Genomic DNA, 17,734 nt, shown 5'->3' with positions numbered 1-17,734 from the left:
TATAATTTTGTTCCAAGACTTGTTTTTAAATGGCACATTTGTTGATTTTGAAGACGTGTCTCGAAGACATGGTTTGCCTCAGACTAACTTTTTTCGTTATCTCCAGGTGCGCAGTTTTGTTAAGGATCATTGCAGTACATTTCCGCAGTTGCCAGGAGACCTGCCTAAAATTCTTGTCAGACCAGAGTCTTGGACAAAAATGATATCAAAACTGTATACAGGACTTCTCATGGCAAACCCTTCATCACGGTCCACAACTAAACAGGAGTGGGAAAAAGAATTGGGAATTCAACTTCATGATCTTTGGTGGGAGAGAGCCAAATTACAAGTGAATACACACGTGGACAAAATTGTTGGTACCCCTCAGTTAAAGAAGGAAAAACCCACAATTCTCACTGAAATCACTTGAAACTCACAAAAGTAACAATAAATAAAAATTTATTGAAAATTAAATAATCAAAAACAGCCATTACTTTTGAATTGTTGATTAACATAATTATTTAAAAAAACAAACTAATGAAACAGGCCTGGACAAAAATGATGGTACCTCTATAAAAGATTGAAAACTATTTGACCAGAGTGACATGATTAACTCAGGTGTGTCATTTAATTGACATCACAGGTGTTTCCAAACTCATAATCAGTCAGTCTGCCTATTTAAAGGGAGACAAGTAGTCACCCTGCTGTTTGGTGAAAAGGTGTGTACCACACTGAACATGGACAACAGAAAGCGAAGGAGAGAATTGTCCCAGGACATCCGAAAAAAAATGATAGACAAACATCTTAAAGGTAAAGGCTATAAGACCATCTCTAAACAGCTTGAAGTTCCTGTGACAACAGTGGCTCATATTATTCAGAAGTTCAAGACCCACGGGACAGTAGCCAACCTCCCTGGACATGGCCGCAAGAGGAAAATTGATGACAAATTGAAGAGACGGATCGTTCGAATTGTATCCAAAGAGCCCAGAGCAACCTCCAAAGAAATTAAAGGTGAACTCCAAGGCCAAGGTACATCAGTGTCAGATCGCACCATTCGTCGTTGTTTGAGCCAAAGTGGACTTCATGGGAGACGACCAAGGAGGACACCACTGCTGAAAAAAACTCATAAAAAAGCGAGACTGGAATTTGCAAAAATGCATGTTGACAAGCCACAAAGCTTCTGGGAGAATGTCCTTTGGACAGATGAGACCAAACTGGAGCTTTTTGGTAAGGCACATCAACTCTATGTTCATAGACTCAAAAACCAAGCATACGAAGAAAAGAACACTGTCCCTACGGTGAAACATGGAGGAGGCTCAGTAATGTTTTGGGGCTGCTTTGCTGCATCTGGCACAGGGTGTCTTGAAAGTGTGCAAGGTACGATGAAATCTGAAGACTATCAAGGCATTCTGGAGAGAAATGTGCTGCCTTGTGTCAGAAAGCTTGGTCTCAGTCGCAGGTCATGGGTCTTCCAACAGGACAACCATCCAAAACACACAGCCAAAAACACCCAAGAATGGCTGAGAGAAAAGCGTTGGACTATTCTAAAGTGGCCTTCTATGAGCCCAGATCTGAATCCCATTGAACATATGTGGAAGGAGCTGAAACATGCCATTTGGAGAAGACACCCATCAAACCTGAGACAACTGGAGCTGTTTGCTCATGAGGAGTGGGCCAAAATACCTGTTGACAGCTGCAGAACGCTCATTGACAAATACAGAAATCGTTTAATTGCAGTGATTGCCTCAAAAGGTTGTGCAACAAAACATTAAGTTATGGGTACCATCATTTTTGTCCAGCCCTATTTCATTAGTTTGTTTTTTTAAATAATTATGTTAATCAACAATTCAAAAGTGATGGCTGATTTTGATTATTTAATTTTCAATAAATTTTTATTTATTGTTACTTTTGTGAGTTTCAAGTGATTTCAGTGAGAATTGTGGGTTTTTCCTTCTTTAACTGAGGGGTACCAACAATTTTGTCCACGTGTGTAGCTCCTCATCCTGTGCCCGTCTTAAAGCTGCTGTCCGGAGTTTGAATCGCAGCGTCTCCCAAAACACTGTTGGTCCCACCCTCCCTCCCTCTGATTTCGCCCCTTTATTTGTGCACGCGCACAGTACATGAGAGAAGTGCCCGGAATGCTGCAGCATCTCGCCTGTTTTGCTGTTTTCCCCTCTTCTACATTTAGTACATTTAGTAAATAATAAAGGAATTACGTTAGAATGCTGTATTGAGTCTAACTTGTCCTAATACCAAAATAACATGAATCTGCTAGGACGAACTAGTAAAGTTTCAATATGTGATTACACTCGTGTATCCCTCTCGATGACGTTGTTTATCAAACTTAGTGCATTTACGCGTGTATATGTGTTACATTATTTATTTCTATCTAGAGTTCAGAATTGCATGACTCCTCTGACGAAGAGTATGTCCCAGACGCCCCAACATCTTCCTCCAGAGGTCGGGCATCTAAACGAAGCCGTCAGGCGGGCTATGGAGGCCGTGGTCGGGGAGCGACGCGAGCACCCCGAGCCAAAAAACGTCCTGCAGTCTCTTGGCCTGACAAGCCGTGGGATTGGTAACTTTTCTGGAAGTTGCTGATCCCTGATGCTCTCTCCTCCACAAGCAAAACAAATGTGCGCGCGGTTCCGTAGTGCGTAGCTCGCCCACCTCTGCATGGGCTTGCTTGCTGTGCGCGTAACCGTTGATTGACAGCATGACAAAGCTGAAGCTCGAACTTGATTGGTCGGCAGCAACCGGCGCTTTTTGGAATAACATGGGGGTCTATGAGAGGAAGGCGGAGCTCAGGAATACATTTTCATATCGCGTTATACTAACTTTATATTATAGTATCGAACTAGACTAACACATTTAAGCTTTGTTAAAAAATGATACATAAATTGAAAACAAACGGAAACTCCGGACAGCAGCTTTAATTTAATACAATTTAAAGTGCTACATCGGATTCATTTCAGCAAGGCACGACTAGCTAGAATCTTTCCTGACACTAGTGCGGCCTGCAATAGATGTGCCTTTGTCCCAGCGGACTTGGCCCATACTTTCTGGTCATGCTCAAGACTGACAGGGTTTTGGAAGAGTTTTTTCAAGATTATCTCAGAGGTTACAGGTAAAGCTATCACCCCTTGCCCTCTCATTGCAATCTTTGGAGTCCCCCCCAATTATGCAGATTTTAGTAACAAGATACTGAATATTTTAGCATTTGCCTCACTGATTGCTCGCAGACGTATCCTTCTACACTGGAAGTTGGCTAAACCTCCAGGAGAACAGTCCTGGCAGACTGACCTAATGTCATTTCTTAAGTTGGAGAAAATCAAATTTTCACTTCGAAGATCGACTGATAAATTTTATACTACATGGCAGCCTCTTATCTTATATTTTGATAATGAAATTACAACTTCTGTGGAGCAGGACTGAATAATGCACTCAGATGCTTTTTTCTTCTTTTTTAAATTTATTTATTTTATTTTATGTGAACCTAGCTGTACTCTTACCTTAAGATGAATGTTAGAATTGGAATGACTGTTTAGACATGGAAGACCTGTGGGGGGGTAGGGGGGTTGCTTTGCATTGTTAATTTGCTGTTGTTTGTTTGTTTGTGGTTTAAAAAAAACAAAACACATATGTGTAATTGTCATGCAAGTAATGATAAATGTTTCAATAAACAAATTAAGAAAAAATAAAAAAAGAGCTTCCTTCTGCTTCTTCTGGTAGACTGAATATGCGGATATTATTTCTTCGTGATCTCGCCTCCAAGTCAGTTATTTTGTTTTGCATATGACCGGTCCGGGTTGAGCAGATGCAGCAGCGCTTTGTTAGCCTTGGTATTCCACTCCTCCAGTTCCGCTACACGGCCCTGAGCTTCAGTTAGCTTTGTCTTTTGTTCTTGTAGTTCTCCGTTACTCTCTCTGAGCTTGCTGTCAATATCTTCTCGGAGCAAGTTCAATTCTTGTTTCATTTCCCTTTTTATATCATTCTTTAATGTTTGTAGTTCATTGTGGAGATTTTGATGGAGGTCTTTTATGTCTCGGCTAATGTTTGCTAGCCCAGTCCGGAGGGCCTCAGCGTGGTCCTGGTCAACTTTCCCCACCATCATGTCGCCAGGTTCAGCTCGGTTGCGTTCGGGGACTTCTTCCATTGCTCTCTGTTCCCGTGTTGTTTTCTTGTTATTTTTGCGGCTTTTTCTACTATCTCCACTCATTACTAAATTTCGTATATTTGTATATTGAGTTAGGTAGTTTTAGTGGAGCTATTTTAACCGACTTAGAGGAGCTCAGAACTATTCAGCCTCTCTCTGCGCCATCTTGCTGGAAGTCCCCCGTGACTGAACTTTAAATACATTACAAACCTATGTTGTAACAGCACTATTGTTATTGTTTCGTTAGGTTTAGGCACCAAAACCACTAGGTTAGGTTCATGGAAAGCTTGTGGCTCGGGTTAAAATGACCACTTTTAACGTGGTATGTAGTTGTCATGGCAACAGTAAACATGTCACAGCAGCAACTTAAGAACAGCGGGCAGCGCTGTCAGGATTACGGGCCGTCAGGGCATTTGGATTCAGCCTGTTGAATGATATGCTTAACGCATGCTGCTATGCATGTCATCCATCTCAATATCTTCCCAAATTCCCCTCTTCTGGTGGATCTTATTTTGCCAGTTCTGTGAATGCTCCTTAGGCCTGTTATGTATCAGCCTACTCCTGTATTTGCTCCTAAATGCTGTCAATAATTTCCACCGCAGCCTCCATAATTCAACCGAGAAAGATGTAGAAAAATACGCACAATAAAAAACAACAACAACTAAAATACCCCCCAATCACTGAGATGGAGATTCGCACAGGACTAGTATTATCCCAGGACGTCGGTGTTTGGCAAAATATAGTAGGTAATTTTCGGGGGAATTATTACAATACAAATTACTGACATGGTGCATTCTCACGGGATTAAGATCACTGACCTCCTTGGCAATTATTACAAATCACCAGAGGTCCCCAGGTAATACTACTCCCGCGCAAATAGGGCTTAAGACAGTCAACTGAAAAATCAGACATTTGTCATTTTGGGCTTTGAAAAACGCTGATCATCATTTTTCACCATTTTAAGCTCCTTGAATTAGAAAATCAGGTTATTCAGCAGGAAGAACAACTACTTTTAATGGGGTAATAACAATCATGACTTCCACCATGTGGACAGTGGAGCTGTTTGCAGAGCAAACTCTATCTTTTATTAACTGCTGATTAGATAATCACCTTCAAAGACTGGAAAAGACAATTTCATGGCCATTTCTGGATAAAACAAGTTCTATGTGTAGAATTATGTTGACAAAAGGAACAAAAAATATCAACATGCAGACAGTATTTGATGACATGTTTAGAAATTCTCTCAGTAGCTTCGTGAGCTTTCAGCCCAAGTTTTTAATTAACCAGATGTGGTTGTGTGACTCTAAATTAAGTATTTGCGTGGATGAGAACAGTGGGTTGGACAGGAGCCTACCTGGCCGAAGGCTCTGGGTGTAGCCGACTCCAATCAGACTGGCATTGTTCACTTTGGCCTGTGGGGTGAAACAACATGTGAAACACAACGACACGACAACACAACGGAATTGGCTTCAATAGTAGTGCTGCTTACACTTACAGACAGAGAGGCATCTTTGTCCAGTTTGTATTTGGCGGCGATGCCGAAGCGGGTGTTGTTGCTGCCAGCGGTCCATGCCAGAGTGACCGCCGTCTCCAGCTCATCATTCACCTTCTGGTAGATGGAGCCACCAAACTCAGTGCCGTCATTACTGAGATAGAAAAAACACAGATTCATTTATGTGCACAGAAAGTGGAAATGCATTCATCCACAGTGATGTTTTGACTGAGCCCTGATATTTGAAATTAATAATAAAGAAGAGAATTGAATTCACAAAAGCTAAAACATTTTGAAGAGAAAAGATATCCATCCATCATCTATACCCCGCTTAATCCTCACTAGGGTCATGGGGGGCTGGAGTCTATCCCAGCTGACTCGGGCGAAGGCAGGGTACATCCTGGACAAGTCGCCAGTCTGTCGCAGGGTACATATACAGACACACAATCACACTCGCATTCACACCTACGGGCAATTTTGAGTAATCAGTTAACCTCAGCATGTTTTTAGACTGTGGGAGGAAGCCGGAGTACCCGGAGAAAACCCACGCATGCACAGGGAGAACATGGAAACTCCATGTAGAAAGATCCCAGGTCCAGGACAGGATGCGAACCAGGGATCTTCTAGCTGTGAAGTGACAGTACTAGCCACCAAGTCACTGTGCAGCCCGAGAAAAGATATCACAGCTAAAAAATAATGAATAGACTGACTGTGCAAGCACTTGGACAGTCAGAAGTTGCCTGAAAATCATCAGGTTTTTATCATATCTTCATCATTATCAAAATAATTCATTGATATTTTCCAGTGTATCCAACAGGACACAGCAAAAAGGAAGTATTAATAGGTAATTTGGCAGACTTCATTTTTTCACAAGTAAACAAATACAGGGTAAAATACTGGGCTCACATTACAGCCAAAAGTGTGACTAAGTGAATTACTGGCAACATTATATTTTGTACCTCTTGTGAAAACTAATCTGTTCCCACAAAAAGACCTTTCAGTGACATTCTCCAAAATACCTCAGAAATAAAACACATACACCCCCTGTCAAAAGTTTTAGGACACTGTCTCATTCAAATAAAGTAGAACCTGTCCTACAACTTTTGACAGGGGGTGTATTTCATCATATGGATGTGATCAGGACAGGACTCTGATCATACATGTAAAGTTTCAGGCAGATTGGAGCATGTTCAGGGCATTTACACAGCATTTGAAATTTCATGGCGAAGGATCAAAATTCCAGAGGCCGCCACGGACACGCCCTTTGACTGTGGAAAAAGATTTTAATAACTTTGGATCATTAAGGCCTCCTGTATGTACTGGCCGAATTTGAGGTGAATTGAAGTTTCCCCCTAGGAGGAGTTTGCTCTAGAAAAAAATGAAAAATGGGCAAAATCTGACATTCAATGCAAAATAGCTCACTTCCTGTTGGGTTTGGAATGTGGCTGTCACTGACTTTTTTGTTCAGCCTGATGTGCTGCATATGTGTACCAAATTTGGTAGATACACCCCCTGTCAAAAGTTGTAGGACAGGTTCTACTTTATTTGAATGAGAAAGCGTACTAAAACTTTTGACAGGGGGTGTATATTGATGTTAAAGCTTGTAAGTATGAGATGAGTCACAATTTTGAGATAATGTCTCAATTTTTGTTTCCTTTTATGTCTGTTTTAATGTTTATACTTTAGATTTTTCTATTCTCTTCTGCTGGTCTTTTAAAAATGAATACACATTTTTAGAAACCTCTAAATAAAGAGTGGACACGTACAAACAGAGGCAGTAGGAAACAAGCAGAAATGACAGTTTTAAGGAGCCAAAACTGGTTGCAGCCACAGAGGGTTGAACGATTACTTGACTTCAAAATGAAATCATGATTTGGAACATTGCAATTAGCACACAGGAAAAGCTGCAGCGTAGGACTTAAATGCTGTATAGAATACCTGGCCCAGAGTTTAAACTGTTCATACTGTCCTCCTCGTGTGAGAGTCACCATTTTGATGGCGTCTCATGTGATAACGCTCCAACACTTGAAGGAGAGAGATTTTAAAATGTATGTTTTGAGAGCAACAGAGATCGAGGCATCTGGACTTCTCATAAAACATATTTAGTAAACTGAATGTGAACAGACGGGCTGCACAGTGGATTGGTGGTTAGCACTGCTGCCTTGCAGCTAGAAGATACCTGGTTTGCATCCCAGCTTGGGGCCTGGGATCTTTCTACATGGAGTTAGCATGTTCTCCCTGTGCATGCGTGGGTTTTTTCCGGGTTTCTCCAGCTTCCTCCCACAGTCCAAAAAGATGCTGAGGTTAATTGGTGATTCTAAATTGTCAATAGGTGTGAATGTGAGTGTGATTGTTTGTCTATATGCCGCCCCCCCATGCAACCCTAATGAGGATTAAGTTGTGTATAGATAATGGATGGATGGATGGATGGAATCTGAACAGAAATCTGTGGGAGAGTTCTGTAACAGCAGAGATGTGTGTTTACCAGAAGATGTGTGTAATTTTAGGGTCACCAAACACTGTGTTATTTGATTTGACTAGTGATTCTATACATGCAGTTAAAATTAGAGTTGTGTCTCTGTCTGGAAGGGTTACCAAGATGACTTGTCTCTAAAGACTTCAGTAAATCACTCACACGTTGGTGTGAAGCTGGAAGTCTCCAGCCCTGTATCCGAGGGCGAAGTTGTTCTGGGCCAGTTTGGATTTGGCCGTGTCGAAGGCCATCTGGTAGCCGGCCAACCAGCCTTCATAGCCCAACACAGCAGTAGCGTGGATGATGGGACCCTCGAAGTCCACGTCACAGCCCAGGTTCACGTAGTCACGCTTGTAGCCAGTCTTCAGCTTGCCGCTCTTCTTCCTGAAAAACAGGTCGGCTTAGTAGTGACAGTCTACATTTCTGCTGTTCAATCAATGAAAGAGCCAAAAGCAAATATGTTGTCTATTAAACACACATGAATGAGGGAACATATCCTTTCAGTACCACTCACTCAACACCACCAACACCTTCCTGCTTCTCTAAATACTCACTAGACAACACCAAATGTGAATATCCTGTATAGGTAACATTCTCTTGTGAGCATCTGTTATGGGAAATTACTGAGGCCACTTTTTAGTGGTTTACACCTTCAGGAGAATCAATAGTCTGCGGCCACAGACGGAGCAGCGAAATACTAAGACACAGAACAAACGGTTTGATGAGGAATCGGCAGCAAAAGTAGAGCAGATAACAAGCATAAGAGCAGCATATGATACTGAGAGATTGGCATGTTCTTTAAAACTGTGTACTGATTATATTGGACGAAAACAGTTATTGTAAATGAATACAGATATTATACAAAAGGGAAGAATAACAGCCGTTATTTACGGTTATTTCTTCCTTCTACAGAGTAAATACCACGTGCCATGCAAAAACTGGATTACTTTTGGAGGCTGCAAGAAACTTCTTTTCTTTTTATTTAATTGTGTTTTTAATTGTTTAGCTTATTACTCCGCCAGGGAACACGGCGGAGTTAGGTGATGATCGGCATATGTTTGTCTGTTTGTTCACAACATTACTCAAAAACGGACTAATGGATTTGGATGAAATTTTCAGAGGTGGTCTGAAATGATACAAGGATGAAGTGATTCGATTTTAGCAGTGATGAGTCTGGATGCATGGATTTGTTAAAGATTTCTGTATCACTGCAAGATAAGGTCATGAGGTCATTGTAACTACATCAGCTGCCTGCTGACAATCACATGATTGCGATCAAATTACAAATCGACGGCTGAGGATGTTTTGGAACTTATCCATCAGAAATTATACAACTGAGTGGCCTTAGCACAGTGCTGCGCTCTGGGAGTGCTTTTCCTGGTAGTCTTGCAAAAATGGCGAACCATGAAATTTGACTTCTTGATTAACAGAAAACTTGACATGTTTCCCTGAACACAAAGCAGTTTTGTATGTAGACTAGACTTGTCAGAATTCTTTGAGCTGAATGCAGTTAAGTAATATAATCATTTCTATTCATCTGTGTGAAATAGCTGGATGAGACTAACAGGAATGTTTCACCATCATTTTCCACTGTTTGTTTTGCTGCTATAATGTCATGTTTACCTCAAGGTGTTTAATATTTAATATTCATCCGACTGCATTTTGATGACCATCGACTGACATTAACGTAACATGGGAACGTTTTGGTTGTAAGCCAAATGAAAAAAGAGAATCCAATAACTTGGAGAAGGTGTTTGTTGAATCTCCAGCAGAGGTGGTATTCAAAAGTGATAATATCACTAATCTAAAACTAACAGATGAATAAAATGATCAGAACAAGACAATTAAATTGTTAATCTCAAATATTTTTCTGACAGCCATCGGCAACAAAAACTTCATGATTGTGACCATGTGAACTGTATAAGCTTAATCTGTTGCCTGTGTTTTTTATTCTGTGTATTTGTTTTACAGTTTTTGCTTTTCCAAATCAAAAACAATTCTAAAAATTGAGAAATAAACTCACCTATTGTTGGTTTGATCATTTTTAGAGACTCAGCAATGAAGAAAATATTGTATATTGCAAGAATATTTCCTAAAATGGATAGTGATAAACAAAGCAAAATTTGGCTTAGGTTAAATATAACAAATGTAATGAAGTATGATTCAAAATGGGCAGAATTTATTTCTGATCCTTTATAGGCTGTAGGAGGAAGTGGCAGCTAATTACTAACTGAGTGAACAAAAAGACATTGAAAACTTGATTCAACCAGGCCTGACCCAAAGTTTAAACTTATAACAAAATATTTCTTATAACCCCACAGTGCACAGTATCAGACATTTAAACAAATAACTGTAGTCTCACCCTGTGTTTGGTACAAAAGAGGTATCCAGAGCCACCTTCAGCCCCTGAGCCAGCTGGAAGGAGAATAAAATTTAGTGTCAACAGTTTGAGGGACTCACACACTGAACTGTGATCAGATTTTAAAGCCCCAGCACACACCTGGTCCTCCACAGTGACCTCAGTAGCCAGCGTGTTGTCTGTGTTCCACTTCTGGTTGACGCTCAGGCCCAGCTCCTTCATCTTGTATTTGGTCTCCAGGTTTCCTGAGGCCTTCCCCGTGTCTGTGTTGCTGGAGCCAGATGTGTTGAACTCCTGACAGCAGAGAGAAAATCAGTGCGAAGCAAAAGTCACAGACTTTCCATGGACAAAGCATCACTAATAAAGAACAGAGGGGATGAAAAGAACTTGACAAGAGCTGCAAGCAAACTTAGTTATTCATTTCAAAAAGAAAGACAAGTACAGTTACATTAAAGTTACATTGAGATGAGCAGACAGCCGCTAACAGGAATCCATGCAGGACACCAGTAACACGAGACATCGACAGAAAATGGACAGAAAATAAGAATGATAAACCTCATGAATACAACCAGGACAGCATCTAAAATGTCACCGTTGCAGTATTAGAGAGTGTGTTTAAAAAAAAACACACAGACACAAACACTGAGTATCTGCAAATTAAACTATGAATCTTCAACTTTCCATACAGCAGCTGCAGTCCCTTTGCCAGGCAGCATTATTAAATCCACATTAAAACTAGACTGAAAATCTGCAACTACAAGGAACCCCATGAAATCATTTTGTGGGCCTTACTTACCAGTAATTAACATCCCTGACTTTGGCACTGGAGATCAGTGGTTCTAAATCCTGATGACGGTGCAATAGTTCAGTCAGGACTCTTAGACATAAGGGCCACCTACCTACCTCTTGCATCTACTCTCAGATGTATGTTGATTTGGATAAAAGCGTCTGCAAAATGAAACTGTAAACTGTAGCTCTAAAAGCAAAGTGCAGCTGAGGCGGGCAGGATATAATGACCTTTGCAGGTATTTTCATAAATTAGGTAGTGGAAAAGTTCAAGTTTTGAATTGCTGGTGCTGCTGGATGAAAAAGTCGAAGTAGTGGGAAATGCAAGTTCTTAGAGTTCATCCTCTGACGACCATGAATGTGTTCAATAAAATAATTAACTTATCACATAGTGGCATTGAAGGAAACAGTAAACACTGTCTAGGCACCAATTTTTGAGCCAATCCTTCGACATGATTTTTTTTTTTTTTTGATAGTTGCAGTGAAGAGTGACAGGAAATGGGGAGAAGAGTAGGGGGAAGACATGCAGCAAAGGGCTGCAGGCAGGAATCGAACCCGGGCCTCTGCGTCGGAGACCAGCCCTGTACATGAATCGCCTGCTTAACCCGATGAGCTATACGGGCACCCCTTCAACATGATTTTGACATAGTTACTGAATAAGAGAAGTTACACGAATGTTTGTCCAGAATTTCACAGAAATCCATCTAGCACTTATTGAGATATTTGCTCCTACAGTATATGGATAAATGTCATCAATTTACCAATTTGAAGAGCTTCTCAAATTTTCTTATTTTCTGGTTTGTTTTCTCTTCTATCATAGTAAACTAACCAGCTATCTATCAAAGTAACATCTTGGGCTTTGTGAGGAACTAGTTGATATTTTCAAGAAAGTAATAAATTACCCAATAATGAAACTAATTGGTAGTTGCAGTCCAAATGTGAGCATCATACAACCAGAGTTAATGTCTTAAACTGAGGAACATACAGAACCAAAAGACACTTTCTGTATTGATCTGCATGAAAATAACAGACACTGAATTTAGTTTTTTGAACCAGAAAAAAATTGCATGTATTCAGGTTGATGCTAATGTCACATGATAAACTCCCGTAAAAACTATGTTAATTACAAAACAACTCAAGCACGTATAACTTCTGATTTCACATATTAGTAGCTGAAAAGTTGCTCATTAATTTGAGAGCTGTTTCTATGATATGAGGCTGGGCTTTTATTTCAGTAACTAGTTTGGCCTGTAAACAAACACTACACACCAGATTTAAAATCAGAATTTTTAGACTTTAGGAAACAGTCACAGAAATATTTCTCTATTTTGCAACATTAATTACAAGAAAGATGAACTGATTAGTCAAAACCAAAAGCTTGATTGATTGATGATAAAAATGCAACCAAAAATTAATGAGTGAGACCAACTCAAAGACCACAAAGAAATGACAATCACAAGGAAACGTGAGAGTGATGTGACAGAAACTGCACAGATTTCCATGCTGCAGAAATGACAATTATGAAAATGAAAAACAATTCAACTATAATATTTACAGAAAAACATGTGCAACTAAGCAGAGGGTGAGGTGTAACGAACGGGACAGAAAGCCATGGATTATTATCTCTTTGCACTGACACAGACAGGCAGAGCATCGGGCTCTGACACTGATCTTACCATCTACATGAGAGCAGTCCAGGGCAGCAGCATGGAGACAGAGCAGGGTTAGGAAAGGCAGAAGAGACACTGACAGGCCACACAGACAACTGGAGGCCTGTCGCGTTTCTCCAAGCAGGTCAGCACCTAGAAACCTTCAGGCTCCGAGGTACAGCAGGAGCGTAACAAGTGTGATTATTCTGCTGTCGTTAGCCATTTTCAGACATGGGATCTGTAACATTGCTGGCCTCACTGCACCATTTAAGTGACAGCATTCAAACTTCGGTCTCTTCTACATTACTGTTCACCACTGCTTCGTTCAGTGACGGACAGAGCCGATGTTTGATATTTTTGTGTGTGACAGCTCACCTGTCTGAGGTCAAAGAAAGTTCACCTGCCGTCATCCGATATAGCAAGCATTTTTTAAACTGAGAGGAAAAACTCCTTCAAGCAATTATAGTGCCTGTTGACGGAATAAATAAAACTTGGATCACATTCCATATAAGTGAGTATCATTAATATAAGCTGCTAGTGTCTATTTTTAATTGTAGTAAAGTTTTATCATTATGGATAAATTAAGTTTGCAGCTGAGAAGATTAGGAAATTGTAGAGCAAAGTGATTAAGACAGTCGTTTCCATTCATTTCCATTGATGAAGCTGGGAGCAATTCAGACTTATGAAATTGAAAGTTAAATGCTACAAGGCCTGACCTAGGAGGATTGCCATTGCAACTTTTACAGAAAAGTGAGCAGGGTGCTCAGTCAGACATGAAGCTGACATGGTCTGTTACTGTCGGAACAGAGGGGATGTCTGAAAGGGGCTTTAGTTGGAATGTGCTACACGCAGTACAATTTGGGGGTTTAGAGAGCAGCAGGAAAGTGCAAGGCGGGACATATGGACTTATAGGAACGGCAGGTAAAAAGAAAAGGGTACTCTCACCACTCCGCTTTGCGACTTGGTCTTGAGGTCCAGCTTCACAACACCAAAGCCTGTAGGATTCCAGAATTTAGGTTAAATGTGAAGAGAATGACTCAAGTACTAAACACACACTTGGCTTCTGTCAAATAAATTAACATGATCGACTGTGATAAAGATGTTGAAAATGCTCTGCTCCTACAACCCAGCCCCTGCAGATAAAATCACCTAGTTTCTTCTTCCTTACTTAAAAGTTTAAATCTATTCTTTGGTCTCAAACCTGCCTGAGCTGCTGCTCTGCAAAAACTGTGTGGAAACTAGAGAATTCTCTATGCACAGCATAGAGCATGACTGCCTGTATGTGAGGCGTTTTGGGAACATAGGAAAATTGTAGTTTCTATTAATAAGCACATGTCAGCAATTGAGAACAATTTTATTCTTATTTTGTGTCTAGAAGATGCTCTGAAGACTTTGATGCAGATTTGTACACTTGTCTTCATGCTAAGCTAAGCTAGCTGGCTGAAACCATGTATGAGGGATGAGCAAGAAAGTAAATAAGTCCATTTACTAAAATTCAAAAGATCTGCATCAAAACCTCAAACCTCATCAGTTATTCATGACAAAAAAAAGAAAAGCTACATATTCTTATTCAGAGAATCTAGAACAATGTATTATTTTGGAATTCTTGCTTGGAGAAAAATAATAACATCAATAACATTATTTGATCAATATAGCTGCCAATTCGATGTCAAACAAGCCATCATTTGGTTGACAAATCGCTGGCCCTCAATAGATGTCCCTCTAATAGCAATCATCCTGCAAATTAACCAGAAGAACTGATTGATAATAATATTTGATTTTTTTTACATATATTTTCCATCTATGTGATGAAGTAATTTGATTTGTCAGATTTTTCCCTTGCTTTTTTATTTAAATTTTATTTACTGCAATACATGTGCATATACTGTAAACAGACACTGTGTTTCGTATCTTTTGAATTGTCCATATTGCATCTTCAAAACATTACAAAAAGTAACACCTACCCTCTGGATGCCAGTTCAGACATGTCATATCTACTTTTTCAAAGATAGCTACTGGATTCGATATCTGCTGAACTGTTTCTTTTGTTTTCATCAGTGAGTTTCAACCATTTGTAGTACAGTGGATAAAAGTCTCACATTTAGTCAGCAGATTTGAACAAGCAGTATATTTCAGGAATTCCTTACAGTTAATAATTTACTCCTGGGGCTAAAATAGTACTCACCATAGCCCTTGCTGAATATATCCTTGGCAGCCTTGCCCAGGTCTGAGTATGATGGGGGGACGGCCATTGTGCTGCAGAAGATAAAGTCTAACTTTAATGTTGAGTCACAGATTTCACAAAGAAACAGAATATTTCACTATTTTACAAAGGAGTTAGCATTCATCATTGCAATGTATGAAGAGTTTTCCATTTGCATCATCCATGATGGTACACTAGCAGCAAAATTAACTGTGAATGAGCAGTTAACAGAAGTCACAGCAGTTTTGTCCAAACAATGCAAGTATCTGTGACACGATTAAACGGCAGCGTAAACGGCAGCGCAGCCAGTTTTCAACGGGGTGTCCGGGCTGAGATCATTACTCACATTTGGGTAGGACAATGTCTCTTTACGTTTTATTTTAATTGTTTGCTAAACGTAAATCACATACACTTTAACACAGACAAGCACAAACTTTTTCTTAACTTAAATATAAAAGCAAATCAATTTTACATGGCATACACACTTTTCAGTGGCAATAACATGAAATCTTTGAATTGCTTCAAATCGGTGTTAACATTTTCTGACTACTACTGTGACTGAATAGGGGTGGTGGCGCTGTTAACCATCTGAACTCCAAAGCCAATCCATGGGTTATAAAGGCATGTCATCTTTTTTTTTTTTTTTTTTTTAAATGTAATTAAAACACAATTTGTCAAAGCCACAAAAAAAAAGAATTATCAGGTTTCCAATTTTCCAATGGTCCATCAAGAGCTGTTCTGTGACATGTCATTCTGTCAGAAAACTTTACAACAGCTCAACTTAAAACTGTGATATTTCATCAAATAAAACCACAGAAACTGTAGTGGGTTCAGAAGGTTAATGAGCATTTCTACAACAGCATCACACAACAGTGTTGCTAAATGACGTGTTCTTAGTAGTTTATAGAAAATATTGCAGATCTATAACACAGGGAAAACTGAAATTGACTGGCCCCTGCAACAGCTCTGAAACGTACGTAGGCTATGTAGCCTTCACATTTCCTGTGAGAAATAGGTTGACAGTAGAATAAACACCCAGAAACTGCACAAGGTGGAAGGTTAAAATGCACCTGTGTCAGAACAACAGCTGTAGGGCAATGCTTCAACAAGATGGTTCTGCCAGAAAAATACTAGTCACTGGATGTAATGCCAGTTCTACACGTGTGGCCCTCTAACAACACTTCTATGTTGTGTGGGGACGACACTTTAGTCTGAGGAGGTCATGGCCACCCCTGGACACCCCTTAGCTCCATCTCTGCCAGTGAGGTCCAGCAGAAGAGAACAAGCTGTTCCTTAAGAGGCTGCTGGGAAGCTAACAACAAATGAGCTCTGTATCATGACTAAATTAAGAAACTACAAAGTTCTAGTAAGAAGTGCCACGAATAAAAATAAATTTCATTCTGTACATTTGCACAAGTGTGCACAGACACACATGGAGCAGCTTAGGGGGCAGGTGCACCAGCAGCAGAACAAAAGGCCCTCATGCTTTCTAGGTAATAAATCTGAGCTCATGGCTGCATCGAAAAAGGGGCTACATGCTTCATCTTTGGAGATATGGCAGTTAAATCCGCATTCTTTACGTATGGTCGGCTGGTTCACATTAACTGAAAAAGAAAAAACGGTAAAACAGTGCTGGTTTTTGCAGCTGTTAACAAAGAGCTGGTGCTGCATCTCCACTCTGGGACAAAGGACAACAGATGGGCCACTGAAAGAGGTGTGGGGGCTTGACAGCTAGCTGGCTAACTAGCAACAAAATGATACAACTGAGAGACTAGTTAGTTAAAGCTCATAATCGTCAGACTGCCCCTAAACACGCACACACACCCTCATACAGTCACATACACTGAACCCAGCTCCTAAAGTTGCGTTACAGCTCTATAGCTATACCCTGTATCACAGGAAACCTATCATCCTGGGATTAAACTGTGCATTACAAGGCTAAACATCATTACATAACACACACCGTTAGCTCAATCGCTAAAACACGCTAGCTAGGAATCCAGCTAACCTTGGATAGAAAAGTAACGTAAAAGGATAATTGCACAAGTATTACAGAGCTCAGCAGTAAGCTTTTTTTAAGAAGAATAAACAAAAGGCTACTTACCAAAGGAGCTAAGGTGTCTGCAAAGGGAGTGTGCAAAGCCCGGAACGTCCCTGGAGTGTGATGCTGCGGAGCAGATTGACAGTTAGCCTAGCTTAGTGCTCAATATAACGGGGACAGGGCACGATGAAGGAGACTACTACGGAGCATGCGCGGTGTCACTGAGAAGCGCCAGCAGAGAGTCGATGTGAGAGAATAATCCCACCTGGATTTATAGCCACGACGGTTTAATTTAGATACAGAGACGAGTCGACAACATTTCAAATGTTGTCTTTACTCAAAAAGTCTCACTGTTATATTACCACAACCACAGAAAAGGTTTTGTTATTTTTGGTTCAAACTACTGGATACCCCTCGACATGACTCTCATATTACCAATCAAATATTCTGGATATGTTTAATGTTCAACACACTGGCACGCACGCTATTACTTACTCATGCCATTTTCAGCTAGAAGAAACCTACTGGTCAAATGAAATTGATCAAAGCCCTTTTAGACATCGGATTTGCATCGTTGCTACATCATCCCTCCATTA

General features: G+C 40.3%; 1 protein-coding gene across 1 annotated transcript in view; it reads right to left on the bottom strand.

The window, feature by feature from the left end:
* The window catches only part of zgc:56235 (Voltage-dependent anion-selective channel protein 2-like), a 30,179-nt gene extending 12,834 nt beyond the window's left edge, over positions 1-17,345 (bottom strand). Inside the window, exons 1-8 of the mRNA XM_051938778.1 lie at positions 17,202-17,345; positions 15,080-15,150; positions 13,840-13,889; positions 10,601-10,753; positions 10,463-10,515; positions 8,263-8,484; positions 5,631-5,781; positions 5,490-5,547 (exon numbers count right to left, since the gene is read on the bottom strand). Coding sequence (XP_051794738.1) covers positions 5,490-5,547; positions 5,631-5,781; positions 8,263-8,484; positions 10,463-10,515; positions 10,601-10,753; positions 13,840-13,889; positions 15,080-15,146 — 754 coding nt within the window. The 5' untranslated portion in view covers positions 15,147-15,150; positions 17,202-17,345. The remainder of the gene's footprint in view (positions 1-5,489; positions 5,548-5,630; positions 5,782-8,262; positions 8,485-10,462; positions 10,516-10,600; positions 10,754-13,839; positions 13,890-15,079; positions 15,151-17,201) is intronic.
* Between the last annotated feature and the right edge of the window lie 389 nt (positions 17,346-17,734).

Source organism: Acanthochromis polyacanthus, chromosome 18, assembly GCF_021347895.1.
Source record: "Acanthochromis polyacanthus isolate Apoly-LR-REF ecotype Palm Island chromosome 18, KAUST_Apoly_ChrSc, whole genome shotgun sequence".
Taxonomy (NCBI): domain Eukaryota; kingdom Metazoa; phylum Chordata; class Actinopteri; family Pomacentridae; genus Acanthochromis; species Acanthochromis polyacanthus.
Note: the sequence above shows the minus strand (reverse complement) of the source record. Positions and strands in the feature narration are given on the sequence as shown.